The 18,634-nt window shown below is 42.3% G+C and overlaps 1 protein-coding gene across 2 annotated transcripts in view; it reads left to right on the top strand.

The window, feature by feature from the left end:
* The window catches only part of LOC147027167 (CUB and sushi domain-containing protein 3-like), a 1,179,270-nt gene that overhangs the window by 249,608 nt on the left and 911,028 nt on the right, over positions 1 to 18,634 (top strand). For both annotated transcript variants that reach the window (XM_085883358.1, XM_085883360.1), the window contains exon 3: positions 11,325 to 11,437. In XM_085883358.1, the coding sequence (XP_085739484.1) occupies positions 11,325 to 11,437 (113 nt within the window). The remainder of the gene's footprint in view (positions 1 to 11,324; positions 11,438 to 18,634) is intronic.

The raw sequence follows: 18,634 nt of genomic DNA, 5'->3' as shown, positions 1-18,634 counted from the left end.
TTCTTCTTGTTCTTCTTCTTGTTCTTGTTCTTCTTCTTGTTCTTGTTCTTCTTCTTCTTCTTCTTGTTCATCTTCTTCTTCCTTCTTCTTCTTCTTCCTTCTTCATTTCATTTCCAGTGTTAAATCAAGCTAATTTTTATGTCCGGTTTTTTACCCAACTTATCTCTCTCGGTTTCTAATCTACAAAAGATATCGGTCAATGACAATTGCTTTTCCTTTTATTTTGCCAATTAGACCCAAATACTTGGGTGAAAGGTTTTTTTTTCTTGTTCTTCATTTTGGTTCAGATGTCGGCTCGAACGTGCACGAAACACAAACAAATATTAATCTCCCGAACATTCATTGGGACTGGAAGGGGACATGTATTGCAAAGCAATTCTCACTCTTGTGATTACAATTGTTGTATCGACTTAACAGAACAATTTGTTCCACTGATCTTTCTTTGTTTGTGCTACCTCCCTGATACCAGACAATCCTCACCACAATGAAAGGCATGATGAATTTGTGATGAAGCCACTGCATGTGTATTGAAATTGCTCATGGCTAATTGTTGATGGAAACATGACATCAACGTAATGATAAGACGAAGGGTTTCACTCATTGCAGAAGCCACTGGAGTTTTCCGTCTGAAAATAAAACACATTGGGTGTTAATGTCACCTGATGGACTCAATTTCTTGGGAACATGGGGGTGAAGGACAACAATTGCTCTCTTCTCTTCATCAGATTCCATTCCTCACTCTCCATGCACTGCCTTCACTCCCCCACACCCTCAGGAATACCTCTGGCTATGGTTTCCTCTTCTCTCCGACCGCATGTTTATATGTGTTCTGAAACATCCACCAAACAGTGATGACTCCATTTCCACTCACCATCCGAAAACATGGACCAACTTCTATTTTCTCATCCAAACTCTCTCTTCTTCATATATGGTGATTTCCATTGTCATCATTCCCATTGGCATGGTGTGGGTACCTCTCTCACCTGTCATGGTACTTCAGCAAAAGCTTTCTGCGACTCATTGGGACTGACTCGATCGGTAAATTTCCTGACCCGGATCTCAACCAATGGTACTCCATCTCTTCTGGATCTGATTTGGACAAATTTCCCTGAAAATATGTAATGTCCTTCCTCCGCTCCAATCGGTTCTTCTGACCACGTGCTTGTCAAAGTGGACATCTCTCTGGCTGTTATCAGAGAAACACCTCACCACTGTCGAGTCTGGCATTTCACTCAAGCCAACTGGCAGGGTCTCCAAGCAGCCATCAAACTTCTAGACTGGTCTCCCATTGCTGCTTTCTCCAACATCAACTCATCCTGGGAATTCTTTCAAAGAAACTTGCTCTCCCTCATGCACAGATTTATCCCCTCTCATCTTCAGTTGTCTAACCCTTCCTCCCACCCAAGGTTCACTGAAGCTTGTGGCAAGGCAGTTGTCCTGAAACAAATTGCCTTTGCCTCATGGAAAGCAAACCCAACTGAGGGCAATCTCAGTTCCTTCCATAAAGCTCGGAACTAGTGTGTATCTACCCTCAGGAGAGCCAGGAAACAACATCTTTCTCAGCTCAAGCCTGAACTCTCAAACCTCTCTCCCTCTTCCAAATACTGGAGGTGTCGAATCAAATCTGTTTGTGGTGTATGTTCCCCCTCCATCCCCTTCCTCACCTCAAATGATACCGCACGTGAAAAGGCTGAATGCCTAAACACGGTGTCTGCATCGAAATCTTGTGTCCAACCCAAAACCCATCACTTTCTGTACCCACCTGACCCAGTCACACCCAACTGTCCCTGGACTCTGTGTCCTTTTCGTTTGCCAAAGTGGAGAGTTTGCTGTCAAACCTCGACTCAGATTCTGCAACCGGTCCAGATGGCATCAGCCCACATGTCCTAAAAACCTGCTCCTCTGCTCTTGCTCACCCCCTCTCTGTTCTATTCACCCTCTCATTTGCTCAAGGTCATCTGCCATCTGCTTGGAAATCAGCAAACATTACTGCACTGCATAAAAAAGGTGCAAAAACAGTTCTTGCAACGACAGACCAATCAGCCTTCTCCCATTCGACAGCAAGGTTACGGAATCCATCATCGCTTGAGACATTAAATCCTTCCTCTTCTCCAATGACTTGATTTCCGATCATCAATTTGGTTTCAGACCAGGTCACTCTACCCGGGATATGCTGCTTCTGCTCTCCAAACAATGGATGGAGGTCCTCAATCCCGGACATGAAATTCGAGCTGTATCCCGAGACATATCATGTGTTTTTCTCACGGTCTTCCACCCTGCCCTGCTCACCAAACTCTCTTCTTATGGTATCCAAGGCCATATCCATCCATGGCTCGCAGACTTCCTCTCCTGTCGCAGTCAACGTGTGGCCCTAAATGGAGTTCTTTCATCCCCTCTTCCTTCCTGTCCAGGCTTTTGTTCCCCAAGGCAGCGTTCTGGGCCCTGTTCTTTTTCTGGTTTTCATCAATGATCTCTCAGACTCTGTACAATCCTCTTTATCTCTTTGCTGATGACTCCACCCTTTGCCGTACCATCTGTCATCCCTCAGACCGGCAAGCAGCAGCTTCTTCGCTCACTGCAGATCTGGATAAAATCACAAACTGGTCCAATACGTGGAACATGTCTTTCAATCCAGACAAATATCTCACTCTCACTTTGTCTCTCCGAAAGGACTTTTGGAAACCCACCCATTGACTTTCTCAACAATCCTCTGAAAGAAGTCCTTTCTTTCAAGATTCTGGGTCTCACTATCTGCCATGATCTTTCCTGGGAAAGCCACATTTCTAACTTGGCCTCCAAAGCCAGTCGCCAACTGCGAATGCTCCATCGTGCAATGTCCTTCCTCGGCCCACCTGAGCTCCTGACTACGTACAAACCTTTCTTCCGCAGCCTGTTGGAGTACTGCTCTCCCCCCTGGGCTGGTGCTCCTGCCTCTCACCTTTCTCGGCTTCACACTGTGGAAACCAAGGTATTTAGGATCATTGGCATATCCCGCGATGAGGCTGAGTCTTTGGGCCTATCACTATCTCACCGCAGGCAGGTCAGTGGTCGTTCTGTCTTCTACCACCTACTCTCTGGTCTCCCCCTCTTCCCCCTCTTGCCCTGTTTGCGAAATGTCCCCACCACCTTTCCGCAGGGCACTCAAGGTCCGCCAGCAACCCCCTTCTGGTAAAACTACCAAAATCAGGAATCGCTGCTCACCTTCACTCTTTCATTCCTCTTTTTCCCTGCCTTTGAAATAAACTCCCACACTCGCTTCAATCCCATTCTTCCTTCGAGGTCTTGAAAACAGCTGTTCACCACCACCTCTTATCATCCCCCATCCAAATCCTCGATCTTTTCTACCCCCGTTAATCCACCCTAAACCCACCTCCTTCAAATTCGCTGCTTTCCTTCCTGAAAGTCCCTGTAATGTCCATCTTCTATTCCCCATGTTCCCCATCCCATCCCTCTCCCTTCCACTGATCTCCTAATGTCTCTGTTCCCCACTGTTTTCTCCTTCCTACTCCTGCACCTCTTGTCTCATGCCCCCTTTTTGTGCATTGTGTGTTTGCTCTCATTCGAGCCTTGACAAGGTATACAACATATATATATATATATATATATATATATATATATATATATATATATATATATTTTATAGATCATAATACCAAGCCTGCACACTAAAAACTCAGCTCGCCGTCACACGATCCCTATGAAATTGCTGTGGCACTTAGCGGACATGCTGACAATGTTTGGGAAGTCTTGGCGTTCCATAGTACCACTTGCATTTTGCACAATGCGTACTTTTGTCATTCCCCATGTACGGTCTGTCGTCTGCTACCAGCTATGTTGTACTGCTATCCCGTGCATGTGCAAGGGTATTGCTGGTATGTATGTGTATATATATATATATATATATATATATATATATATATATATATATATATATATATATATATATATATCATCAAAAATAAGTCATTGTTCTGGAGGCTGTTTGATCGCAAATACATCAGGCAGAATCTTACGTGGGGTAACCTGTGGGGCGGAACCTTTTCCGGTTGTAAAAAACGTACTCCTTTCACGTCGGACATCGACTCGAGAGTTATGCACACGCGTCTCTGAGCCGTCTCGCCTGCATTTGAATCTTGCCCTGGCTATAAACTACCATCCTGGTGTTTCACAGGTCGCGTAAGGCATCCCTGTCTGCACCGTCCCTCACATGGATGGTAAACTTGGCATTCCCTCTGCTCAAATTAGTTGGTGGACGTTAAAGATCTGCCGATGTCCTTCACAAACAGTAGGCGAGCTATCGCCGGCACCATAATCAAGCTGCTAATTCCTCCCCGAACCCTAACCTGCGTCCTCAAATGTCAGGCTGGGCATACTGGTCCATGGGAAACCACTTTCCACGACCGATCCCATGAGAAGGTGTGACGATGAATTGGCTTGCTTGAATAACTTTTTGATTCCACACATAATTTACAAGCTCAGTAAATGAATTTTCTGTAGTTTGTGGAAATGAATGAAACCATCATTTTACAGTATTGAGCAGACTACATCAGAGGCTGTGATGTTGGGCTGTTCTTAACAATTTCAAATCCTTGCAATGGTATTGCCAGTAAAACTTCCAGATACATATTACTTATCTGCCATCCAAGGGTAAATGTTACACTCTTTTTCATGGGGCTTGTATAAAGCTTGTAAATGGCACAAATCCATGAGTGATTCTGGGTGCTGAGATAGCTCATTTTGTAGCACATTCGCCATTAAGCTGTCTAGTCTAATTTTGATCCCTCATGGGGTCGGATATGCAGCCAAGCTAAGAGACAGCATTGCATATCAGGGCAAGGTGTCCTTCAGACGAGGTTAATCCCACGTCATTGTCCCACTTGCATTTCGGTTGTGGACATTAAAGATCCCATTGTGAGTTTAATAAAGAATTTGCTGTTGTGTCTTCGCACCCTGGCCAAATAACCTGTTTGGGTGTACCATACTCAGTCTCAGGACATCAGTGATGCCGAAGCAGTTTATTGGCAAGGGTTATACTGGATGGTTTTGCCATTTCCTTCTCAGCAGTAGTTTGGGCACGAATTTGGAATTTGTTTTTGGTGCCGGCGATAGCTTGCCGACTCTTCATGAGGGACACCGTGGGATCTTTAACATCCATTAATTAATGTTGGCAGGCTGGACTTCCAGTATAAGATCCATCCCACGCATTGCTCAATCACCGTGCGTGTGAAGGTGGACAGTTTATAGCTTGGACAGGATTCGAACCCAGGGTAGACAGCTTATGAAAGGCAAGTGTGCACACCTCTGTATAGAGGCTATCGTGTGTGTGTGTGTGTGTGTGTGTGTGTGTGTGTGTGTGTGTGTGTGTGTGTGTGTGTGTGTGTGTGTGTGTGTGTGTGTGTGTGTGTGTGTCGTTTGATTGTTATCGCCATAACTTGGATTTCAGAAGGTGGAACAGAGCCCTCCCTGGACTCAAAGTATCCACCTTTGTTTCGGTGATGGATCGTTATTCATGGCCTAAGTTGTGAAGTTGTGTTGTTCTCAGAGGTTTGTTCCGAGGGCTCTTTTCAGGATCGTCATCGATCCCTGGACAGCCTCTAACTGCAGTTTGTTTGTGGTAATATTTCCAGGGATTGTTTGGAGGATCTTTTTGAGTTTCTTCTTCATCAGTCCCATTGCTCCAATTATTAATTATCAGTGGTCCAATGTTTACCCTCTTTGGGTCCCCGAATCTTTTCACGTCATCGTTGAGGTCTTGATATTTGGTCATTTTCTTGATTTCTGCATTGTTTAGACCAAAATCACTGGATACTGAAACCTCAATTAACAATGTCTTCTTTTCCATTTTGTAGCTCAGTAATATGTCCGGTCGCAGTGCTTTGTTTTCTATGTTGACGCTGAATGGAATCATCAGGCGTGGTGAGCATGATGTCCTTGTTTTCATTGATTGCTTTTGGTTCATGTTTCCAGGAGTTTTCTGGAACTGGGATATTGAAATTTCTGGACATGTGCCAGTGGATTACTCCACATACCGTGTGATTTTGTGTGTACCGTTCTTCTGACATGAGTTTTTTTTACATCCCAATAGGAGGTGACTCGTGCCTTTTGTCTCTACCTTGTAGAACCTACACTTGTCCGATTGGCTCAGTCCTGCCAGTTTTTTTTTTTTAAACTATTCACGTAGTGTCTTTGGTATTGGGAATTTATAATGATTCATTCACCGTCCCAATTGTGCTGACCTCTTCTTAGCCATTCCAATGATCCTTCTTTGTCTATCCCCAATCTGTCCACCTTTTTTTTTCTTAAAAACAAAAATTTACCTGATATTTTGGCTTTCTCCCAGTTGTCACCGTCATCTGTTGGTATTTGATGTTGTATTTTTTTCATCTTTTTTGCATTTGTTGGGGTTGCATTTGTTGCTGTTTCAGTTTGGTGCGTGACATGGTCTATTCACACCTGTTTTTGGAAGTTTTTTCACAAGGTGAGTGAGAGATTCCTTTCATGGCTTGTTGTGTTCATGCTTGAGTACAAAATGTATTTGGTAGTCTGTTGAACTTTTCACCTACTCTGATTATAATCTTACAATCGTCGCTCTGTACACTTGATTGAGTTCCATTCGGCTGCCACTTCCTCCTCCTTTCCTCAACAGGTATATTCTTCGGATACATTGATTTTTGTGGAATATTTTGTTGATAATAAGTGGTTTCCTTGTTCTGATATCTCGTTTTCTTGTTTCTGCTTGTGGCCAGTTTACGATTCCACATTTGTTTTGGAACACTGGTCCGGCTAGTTGGTTTATGGCTTTGATTTTACTCCTTGAGAGGTTTGTGCTCAGGATCAGCCTCGCTCTATGCAGGTTTCTTTGTTAAATGTTTTGTGCATTTTTTTATGACATGTTTGATAGCCTTCTTCTGCTCCAAGGGATTTATAAGATGCTTCGTTGTCTCGCTCCTCTATTGTATCCAGGTTGATTTTTATGTTGTCTATTTTTGTTGGTCAACCTTGTACGAATATGCACTTGGCACACTTATCAAGGTGAAATTACATTTGAATGTTGTCAGAGTACCGTTTCACTAATTTCAGTTGTTCTGCCAATTTTTCGTCGTTCGGTGAAAACAGTTTTAAATTATCCATGTCCAGTAGATGTGTTACCTTTCTTGTTTCTTTGGACGTTCTTTTATTGGTTGTTAGGGTGTAGCCGTGTCATTGCTCATTAATGAGGTTACTTAGTGGATCTAGATCCAGGCAAAACAGGAGGGGGGAAAGGCTGTCTCCTTGGAAGATCCCGTGTCATATCTTCACTCCTGGTATTTTGCTCTTTTCTTCCGAGTGCTGCAGGATTAGTGGGGTATTCCATAGATCCATAGCTTTCTCAATCAGACGGATTATTATCAATCATATATCAATCAGACGGATTATTTGTGGGTTAATTTTGTAGATTTGCATGCACTTTATCATCCATGAATGTGGGACACTATCAAAAGCTTTTTTTATTGTCTATCCAGGCAGTGGACAATTTCGTTCTTCTTGTATAGTGGTTTTCAAGTATGGCCTTGTTTAGTGGTAGGTAGTCTATTTTTCCGTAACATATCCCTGTGTCGTAAGAGGCGACCAGGGTTGCGTCAGGAAGGGCATCCGGCGTAAAACCTGTGCCAAATCACAATGCGGATCATACGGATGATCTGCTGTGGCGACCCCTAACGGGAGCAGCCGAAAGAAGAAGAAGAAGAGTCTATTCTTCCGTAACATCCTCTCTTGATTGAGACATTTTGACTTCAGTAAAACATCAAGAAGTTTGTTGTTCACTCATATTTATTCATGGATGTATCCTGAGTGTGTAAAATCGTTCGATAGCATATGTTGATTATCGAGTATATAAAACGATCAGAGTAGAGCATCTAGGTAACTGTAATGACCATTAGGTACACCCCAGTGCTGCCACGAGGTGGTGCTGAGCTGACCCTCATCCCATTCCCGCAAGGATACCTACATGTATTAAAAAAAAATGTCATTAATGAAGGAATATTGGATCAGAATGTAGTTTACTTGTTTGGCCTGTTGGTTGTTCTACCACTACTCAGGAGTGGCCATGCTCTTGATATACAATAATTTACTTTAACATCCATCAATGAATGACACTGAATACTGAACATGGAGCTTTGCTGTCTATCCCAGTAATGGGACACCAATTGAGCCGAACCCCAACCTGCAAAACAGGTCGACATTCATAGTTTTCTTAACAATTGAACTTTTACAAAACAGCTTGGAGGTAAGTGTGTGGACCTCTGCACCAACATGCCAGATATGTTGCTATCTGTGGAAGGATGTATCACGACTAGGTAGCATGTGGATTTTTTTTTTCACAATGATCAAACTCTCATGAAAGAGCTTGTATGGGCAGTCAGGATAGCCGCGGGTATGTACATTCACCTCTGAATTGTCGAGACATTGTCAAATCTCGGGCCGGCTTTAAACTGCCGTCCTGACGTTTGTATGCAGGACGAACCATCAATGTGTGTGCCGTCGCTCGGATGGAGATGAAACTGGGTGTCCAGTCTGCCCAAAGTAGTTGGTAGACTTTAATGATCCCACGGTATCTTTCTCGAAAAGGAGGCGAGTTATCGAGGCCCACACTCCAAATTCCTGCCAAGTGTACAGGGGCACTGCATCAGCTCAGCAGCACAGCCGCACCTCAATAATAATGGAAGTACCAAGCTGAATTCAGGATGGAATTGTCGTCCGATATACATTCACCAACGATGTAACAGACAACAACACAGGACGTATCGGCACACTTTCACGCACGTTACAAGGTGCACGAGACAATGGACAACACAGTTCAGTTAAGGGAATTTTAACCTTGGATTCTCGGATGCCAAGTGCTCAGATGGGAATGTTAAATGGTTCAGGTGAAAAACGCTCTTTCTGCTCATTTGTCCATCTGTTTCGTTTGTCACTGTTACATTTTCATACCTGTGCACACACACACACACACACACACACACACACACACACACACACACACACACACACACACACACACACACACACCAATTCCTTCTCAGTTTATTTGCTCCTCCTGACCCCAAGCTTGCTTGCTTTTGTGTGCAATGCATGACTGGTGGTGTTTTCCTTGAGAGTTATCCTTTTTACTGCCATATTCTACTCTGGGGCATGACATGCATTATGTATGAGTGCTGTCTGTGATGGGGTTTGTGAAAGGACATGACAGGCTCAGCAGCGTCTTTCTGTTTTTACATTTTCTCCTCGAGCCTTCATCTCCATACATGGTAAGAATTGACGAGTCCAGAGATCAACACCGACTACTGACCACCACGGGTTGAGTGTTGTGACGACAAATTATACATTCCATCTTGCTTTTGGAACAAAGTGGGTTTTATTATTATCTTGCCAAAACGAAGTTTTTGCAAGATATGTTAGTCAGCTTGTATGTTTTTTTTTTGTTTTTGTTTGTTTGTTTGTTTGTTTGTCTGTAATCACGCATAAAAAATTCTGCAGAGCACAGTTATCATTGGAAATTTTTGTAACTTCGCATATCAGAGGCCTATAGAGGTCCCTTTCAGCGCACAAAATTTTGAAGGTCAAGGTCAAAGGTCAAGGTCACTTTGTTGCAAATCAGGGGAGTCGACGAAACCCTTATTTTTTGAGTAATTTTGATCGGATCGTCTTCAAACTTCATGGGAATATAGTTCATGGTCTGGCGCTCAGCTGATTAATTTTTGGTGGCGATTGGCCTTGACCTTCATGGTTGGCGCTTAAGGTCAAACATATTTGACCCCAAGGTCAAATTTTCAAGTTTTAGGAACCATATCGTGTAGTACCTCAAATTGAACACCTCGATGAGTGCTTTCTAGATATGTCAAGCTTGAGACATTATGACGTCATTTGGTGACGTTATGAGACAAACGCATATTTTTCATGGTTACTCTGTAGAACAATTCTCATCGGAATCTCTCGTAGGCAGATATTCCTCAAGGAGTCGCTCCTGGTGGATAGCAGCTCTGTTCACCTCAGTGTGACCTTAAAGAAGTCACACGTGGTCACCTTTTGGCAAGATATGGGTCACCCTACGGGTGACATTGTTTTTATTATTATTTTTGATCACACCAAAACAGAATAAACATATGAGCATGCACTCGTCCATCTTCGAAACGAGTGGTTCGTCATTTGAGCACAATGTCTATGTCAAGGTTCCGGCCCATTAAGTTCAGAAGCACAAGAAGCAACTTGTCCATGACAAGTTTCCATTGCACCTCATGAACAATAAATCTTCAAAACACACACACACACACACACACACACACACACACACACACACACACACACACACACACACACACACACACACACACACACACACACACACACACACCCTGTAATTGAAGGTGATCTCATTTGTTCCCTTGATCAATTTATTAGTCCACTGCAGATAGACATCCCCGCAGCCACCGCATTGACTTTATGACAGAACATCTTGTTAAGGGCTTGTTCGGATTTTCAGCAATTAGAAGGGAACAGGTTACTCACGAGTTCGATTCATCCTTTGTTCACGGAATTGGATGTGAAATTTCGTCCAGTTGTTTTGCGATGCGATTTTCTGCTGGCTGCTTGATTGGCACAGTCACTCAAGGGCAGTGCCAACCACGAGCGTACAGAAGTGTCATTTTGACTCATTGCTGGTGTCCTGAGCATGAAATCTTCACATCTAGCCTTTCTACCCCTCGGAGACTGTCCACACAAGTGAAAAACAGACAGGCACACACACACCCTTTCAGAAGCTCTTTCCCATGTAAAAAATTTTTTTTTACAAAGCTATCGACTTGATGCTAAAGTGATGGGACAATATTTTTCCATTGAAGGAATTGGGGGTGACATTTCAAGCGAGTGAAGCCACGCATCCAAATTTGGTCGTCGGTGTCGTCGCCTCGTACTTTCTTTCCAGTCTTGATGCCTAATGGGACTGGGAGGAGGCTGCACTTGAACACTCAGGGGGTTTAACTGAAGAGTACTCGAATGATCCACAAGGAAAGCCTTTACTGCTTTATCGCGTGGAGAATTAATGATTTTTCATTTCTGTCCTTGGCAAGGTCAGCTATCTGCCAAAATGGAGTTGACATTGCCAAACACATGGAGGCAATCGATTTTTCTGTTGTCAATCTTTCCTCAAAAGTCACATTTTCTTCTCGTCGGCATTTCACCAGGCATCCGCATCACGCGGTCGTAAGGTGGTCGTATTTGAATTTTCACCCGTGACTACCTGTATGTCCCAAACAGCACCACCTTCTCACCTCCCTTTCCCTCCACAGGCTCACGGGTTTTCAATTGCCGCCACCTATGAGCAGCTCGGGGAGTGTTCTCGGCCTGAGACTCACCAGTGATTTTGCTGTGAGTGGACAGGGATTCAGCTTGCACTACGAAGGTGAGCGAGGGATGGGGGTATGGAAACGAATTGGAATCTGCCAAGATTTCGGGATGATTGATGACTGTGTTTGGATTGGTAGGGATGCCACTTTTATGTTGTTGTACATGATGATGTATGCTGTGTCGAAAGCCTGAATAAATGTAAGAATAACATTATTTAACGAGTGAGAATAGTGATTATTAAAAAATATTTGTAATGTAGTACACATTCAGAAATTTGTTCATCATGTGCATGTAAACTCTGTCCATTGAGGAGGAAACCCCCAAAATACATAAATTGGAGATGTAAATTATAAAGTTACAATTATATTCACCTGAATGGAGCAATCCTGGAAATTCACCTGAAAAATCGCATCTCCCACAGAGTCGACGGGCACGTCTGCACATGATCCATGTCAATACCTTCCATAAATCAATCACCCACATGGTCCAAGTCAGTCGAATGGCCATTGTCATTTAACAGCGAACGAGATGGCTCGCACGATGGGGATGGCTCAAGAGCGAATGAGTGAGGCTGTTTTGCAATTCTCAGTGCGATGTTCATCACGGTGTCATTTCTAGGACACTGATAAGATGCTGTCAGACTCCACAGTTCATGGGGAAACTTCAATCAGGACACCCTAATGGTTACAACCCCTCTTGAGGATGGTCTTCTTGTCGTGTTTTTTTAAAAAAAAATTGGTATAGATAGTCAAGGCTCGTGAAAGAGATAGGACACAACGTATCAGGATGCAACGTAACAAAAGGAAACTGAAGTGTGACCAGTTGGTGCCATATTATTTTCATCAATGCATCTAGATTCTGCGTAAACTTCAACAATGGATATGTTGGAGTCAGGTGATGGGGTGGGGAATGATTTGTTAATTCCAACTTTCGGCAGCATGATCGGTTTGGTGGTGGCAATCGGAAGGTGTGGGATGCCATTCAAGTTGGCCGAATAACTGGTCTTGTCATTCTGTCGTTATGTACAGGGATGAGATAATTACCTCCGCGACCGAAGGTGAAGGAGGTGATGTTTTCATCCCCTTCTGTCCGTTTGTCTGTCCGTCTTTGTTTGTTTGTGTACAGGATGTCTCAAAAAGTTGTGGATGGATCCAGATAAAATTTTGTGGACAGGTTGGTTGTGTGACAAGGACAAACTGATTAGATGTTGGTGAACATCCAGATCCGGATCCGACTACGATAATTTTTGAAGCGATTCTTCACCATTGAGAGATGGGGCCAAAATGATATATAGCATGATATCTCAAAAAATTGCAAATGGATTCGGATGAAACTTGGTGGACACGTTGGGTGTAAGGCAAGGATTAATTAATTTGATTTTGGTGAAGATCTGAATCCGGATCTGATCATTTTTTAAGTGATTCTTCACCAAGGAGAGATCGGGCAAAATCAATATATAGCACGATATCTCAAAAAAGTTGTGGACGGATTCGGATGAAACTTGGTGGCTCGGTTGGGTGTAAGGCAAGGATTAATTAATTTGATTTTGGTGAAGATCTGAATCTGGATCTGGATATGAGAATTATTTAATTTTAAAAGTTATTCTTCACCATTGAAAGATAGGGCCAAAAATGATATATAGCACAATATCTCAAAAAGTTTTGCATGGATTCGGATGAAACTTGGTGGATGGACGTGGGTGTGTGATAAGAAATAATTGATTCAATTTTGGTGAAGATCCGGCTCAGTATCTGGATCTCATAATTTTTTCAGTGATTCTTCACCATTGAGAGATGGGGCCAAAAATGATATATAGCATTTTATCTCAAAAAGTTGTGGATGGATTCAGACGAAACTTGGTGGACATGTTGCTGGTATGGCAATGACGAATTGATTCAATCTTGTTGAAAATCCAAATCTGAATCTGGATACGAGAATTATTCTATTTTTAAAAGTGATTCTTCACAATTGATAGGGCCAAAAACGATATAGTGCTGTATAGCATGATATTTGAAAAATATATTGGGCCCAAAATGTTCTTGTGGATCAGGCTTTATGTGGTGGAGGTATGCGCTCTACCGAGTGCCCTTCCAGTTGCACCTGTAGCTGTCCCAGACAAAACGGAAAATTGCTCTCCCGACTTCATCTTTTGGATGACAATACCTTCCCACACTGTGCATGCGTTTTCACTCTGCACTTTGTTGCTTAGTTTTATTTTGTAAGGAGTGCAGTCTACTTACAACTAGAATGGGCTATCTGGTGCTGCTCATTGTGAGGTGGGGGTGTGGGCGGGATACCCAGCGCTGCCTGGCTGGGTGAGATTTTCCCGGTGGTGGTTTCGGGACATGATGGACGTTCAAAAGCGATGGAGTTATTGGCATCATGGTGGTTTCCTTTTGCTTGAAGGCCGGTGGCGGCGCTGCTTGTCCCCACATCCCAATATACACTTTATCGCGGCTTTTGGTGGCCTCAAAACAGACGTCAACGCCAAAGTGTGGTGGCTCACAAACTTGCCCAGATTCTGAAGTACCTCACCTCAAAATTTGGGGCCTCTACGTGCTACGGTTTGGCCGTGAAAGAGTAATGTACAAACGCACAATCAAACACACATACGAACAATAACAGCACACCAATTTGAAAATCTTTTACCAATAATTGAAATATGAAAAGGAAATAAAATCTTAGATGAAGAGTAAATTGCCTACCTCACCAAAATGAAGGAACTTGTGAACATAAATTAAAAAAATACACTTTGTTCACTCTGAAAATGCATACTGACCAACGAATTTCATTGATTGCGTGTCTATTTTGTCGAACCTTTAAGACGGACCAATGTTACCGGGGTACAGAGCCAAAGACCCTACTCCTGTGAAATATACCATGGGATATTGTACGTGTTTATGGGAGCGTGGCCAGACGGAAGCTCCTCCCGAGAAAAAGGTACATGACAGCATGCCTGGAGTTTGCAAAAAGCACGTGAACGACTGAGAGCATGAGGCAAAAGATTTGTGCTCTGATGAGTTGAAAATTTAACTCTTTGGCCTGAATGCAAATAAAACTGCTTGTCTGGCAGAAACCAAGCCCAGCTCATCACCAATCTAACACCATCCGTACTCTGAAGCATGGTGGTAGCAGCATCATGCTATGGGGATGTTTTTTTTAGCAGCATGGACTGAGAGACTTGTAAGAATAGAGGGAACAATGAATGGAGCCATATACAGGTAAATCCTTGAGGAGAACCTGTTTCAGAGTGAAAAAGACCTTGGACTACGGTGAAGATTTACATTCAAACAGTACATTGACCTCAAGCATACAGCCAAACAACACACAGACTTGAGTGCCATTGATAATCTGTGGAAAGACTTGAAGATTGCTGTTCATCCCCATTCAACTTGACAAAGCTTGAGGAAATCTACAAAGAAGAATGGGAGAAAATCTCCAAATCCAGATGTGCAAAGCTGATACAGACATACTCAAGAAGACTCGAAGCTGCAATCGCTTCCAAAGGCACTTCTCAGAAGTATTGACTCAAGGGGCTGAATACTTATTGATGCAAGACATTTCAGCTTTTCATTTTTTTATTAATTTGTAAATATGTCCAAAAAATGTTTTTTCACTTTGTTGTTATGGGGTATCTTGTGTTGATCAGTGACAAAACTTTTAAATTTGATCCATTTTAAATTGAGGCTGTAAAACAACAAAACGTGAAAAAGTCAAGGGTTGTCAATACTTTCTGAAGGTACTGTACTCCTGGGGTGTTGACATGTGCCAAGTTTCAAATTTTTTTTGTTGAGCAGCTTCGGAGAAAATTATGTCCATTTTTCCCTTTTAATCCAATATTGCCGCCGCCCTGCAATGTGACTGATGATGTCAGAGTTAGCAATAAAATGTTGTTCATGGGGAGTTCCTCCTATGTTTAAAGTTTTGCATCGATCGGCCAAGCGGTTGCAGATAAAACCTGAAAATATATCAACCTGGACACACAAACAGACAGGGGCATTGCATAGTCTCGCATCCCCTTCGGGGCAAGATTAATGAGGTCAAAAGATCTTAGAAATTGAGAGTGCTAAAATTCTGCCAGTTATAGTTGGAGCAACAGGAACGATAAAGAAGAACCTTACAGAGAGCTTAAAAACCATTCCTGGGAATAATCACTGCAACTGAACTACAGTTGGAAGCTGTCATAGCTGTCCAGGGCTTGGTGACAATCTTGAAAAGAGCCTTCGGAATAAAACTTTGAGAACAAAAAAATTTCACAGCGTGTCCATGAATCATGCATGATCTCTTGCCAAAATGGAGGTGGACACTTTTAGCCCATTCTCTGGGCTCTGCTCCACCTTCTGAAACCCACTTCGAGACACACACACACACACACACACACACACACACACACACACACACACACACACACACACACACACACACACACACACACACACACACACACACACACACACACACACACACACAAACACACACATACACACACACACACAATGACCATACAAGGAGAATATTGCGAGAGGAGAGTAGTGCGAGATATTTTAAATGGAAACGCATACGGTAATACACGAAAGGGGGAAAAGAAACCGAAGAGCTTTCATGTCAAGAGTTGTTTCAATAAAGTTAAGCATTTTCACAGATTTCAACATAGTTGATACAACAAGAATAACATTTCCAACTAAGTTGTGCAAAAGCAAATCTTATATATTATTTCCGAGTTTGTGGTTTCGTGTCGCGCTATCTTCGACTTTGTTCTGCGCTCGAGTAACGTGATATTCGGCTTACATTATCTCAAAGACCATATGAGGTGCATGGTACAAAAAAAAGTAAATAAAATGGTTCTGAAACAGTGAAATCGTATTTCACTTACTGCATTAAAGTAAAATTACTACTGATACTCTGCATCAGTTCCTTTCTCAAACACACCCACCCCAACATGTCGCGCAGAGCGTGGGTTATGCTAGTTAGTTATTAACATGGTATATCAATTCGCTGAAAATGTAATATTAAAGAAAAAAAGAAATAGCTTCTTGTGCATTTCAAATATATTTACTCTCTCAAGGTTATATATACTCCAAAAAAATAAAAAATCAACAAAAATTAAAAAGAACAAGTCTGTTATCCCAGCCAGTGCTGTGGCACTGAGCACAAGGTTGCATAGTCTTGTCATGAATGACATTTACTTGTTTTTTTGGTTCACAAGTCAGTAAGTGACCACTATATTCGTTATGGGTGTGTGTCTGTCTGTCTGTCTGTCTGTCTGTCTGTCCCGAGCATAGCTCCGTGGGTTTTGATCCGATCCTGATAAAATTTGGGTGGGAGGTTTATATCATGATCTCGTTGTGTTTTCCTGAGAATGGGCATGCTGCGCCCATTATGGGTGGCGACATGCCCAAAAAATGTGTTTTTAGGGGGTAGCCAATTTCAAGTTACATCTTCTCTGAGGGGGTTTGTCGAATCTGGCAGGGGTTTCGGTATTTGGTTAGCCCAATGGCACCTGCATCGCCCCACGGAGCTCGATTTTTCATTTTCGTCACAAGGCCACGAACTTAGAAAATGTCAAAAAAAATCACTAAATTGGTCATCGAGCTCCTCGGGTTTTCAACTGTTTTGAATGAAAGTTGGTATGCAAGTAGTGCTCTTCGAGTACTACAACTTTCATCATTTACGTTTTTCCCGATTCCCGCCAGTTTGCCGGTGGCGTCCCCTCGAAGGTCAAAAAATTAAAAAAAGGCGAACCGTGTACATTGCTTGTGAACCATCGCCGTCTCCAGACTTGTATCTTTTAAAATACCTGTCATGCTTTCCTTTAGTTATATTGATTTTGTGCTGAGTCTGCAATCTCTGATTGCACTCGCTCTTTTTCTTGTTTGGAGTTGTAAATCAGTGTATCGTATATTGTTTATAATTCCTATGCATTATATTGTGGCAAAACAATTGATTTGTCATTCTCCCTTAGATTTGCAAATTTGATCGAGTGAAGTCAGTTATTGACAAATGTAAAAAATGTAAAAGTAAAAACTGTTAAAAGAAAAAAACCTGTTACTGAATTAAAGTGAAAACTGTAAAACCGTAAAAGTGAACTAAACTAAGTGGAGATTTCATTTATTGGAATCTTGGGCTTGGACTGGTCCTGGCGAGGATTTTGGATTGGTGGATTTGTTTTGGGCTTTGCTGTTAAATTGGCCAAACCTCTGAGAGATGTGAATATTGAGCTGCTCTGTGACTTCTTTAATTTTTAATTTAATTATACCACTGCTTCTTCAATTCTTAATTCAATTATACCACTGCCTCAATTTTTTGTTTAACCATACCACTGCTTCTTCAATTTTAAAATTTCCATTGAAGCCTTTGCCTCTCCTTGAGAAGCTTCTTTGAGAGTCATAAAGTTGTACCTGGAGTGTTACAATATACTCTGATTTATCTTACTTTAAAGTTAAATCCAAAGACCTCTTAAAGGCAAGCACACTACACAATGAGCTTCTGTTCCGCTTTTAAATTAAGTTTGTTCATGACAAGAAGGTCTCAACAGTTTATCATGTTTATCATTACTGTGGAAGGTGAGCAACAAATGCACATTTTTGAGGTCATTTAATTGACAAATTATTATGTTCTGTTCTGTTCTTGCATATGGTAGCTTGGCTGCCAGGTAGCTATCATTCCTTGGAAGCACAGCTGTACTGCTGATGCTGTGCCCCTCTACGAGTGCACTTGGAACTCATTTTGCCGACCTTGGAAGGATGACAGGCTGAGTCAACCCCACCTGGTGGTAATTCAGCAGCCAACAGGACTCAAACTCAGGACCCTAGGATCCCAAGCCAGCCACCTTTTAAACCACGACACCAAAACCAGGCTTAATTATTATGTGAGCAGCAATTGTACACAGTTCTTGTGATGGGACACAAACACCAATTCGTTTTTTATAATTTATTTTTAAAGTACTGCTATATGAGATGTTTGCGTTGCAGTATAACATTGAAAGTGATACAGATCAATTCACAGTCGGTTTCTATTAGTGCAACTGCATCTTGAAAGCTTTGCTGGCATGTTTCGGTGACGAATCTCAATACGGAGAAAACTCGCCATGTGAAATTGATTCATTGTTTGTCTTTTACTTATAAATTGAGATACTCAGATCATCTCGATATACAATCATCAAACATTTGCTAATACATTTTGAAGGAAGCATCAGTGCCTGGTGTAAGGGGAAAAAAACCAAAAAACAGTCCAGTCAGAAACACTTTTGAGC

The sequence above is a fragment of the Eptatretus burgeri genome, chromosome 5 (genome assembly GCF_056783735.1).
Source record: "Eptatretus burgeri isolate ZD-2024b chromosome 5, Ebu_testis_v1, whole genome shotgun sequence".
Classification (NCBI taxonomy): Eukaryota; Metazoa; Chordata; class Myxini; order Myxiniformes; family Myxinidae; genus Eptatretus; species Eptatretus burgeri.
Note: the sequence above shows the minus strand (reverse complement) of the source record. Positions and strands in the feature narration are given on the sequence as shown.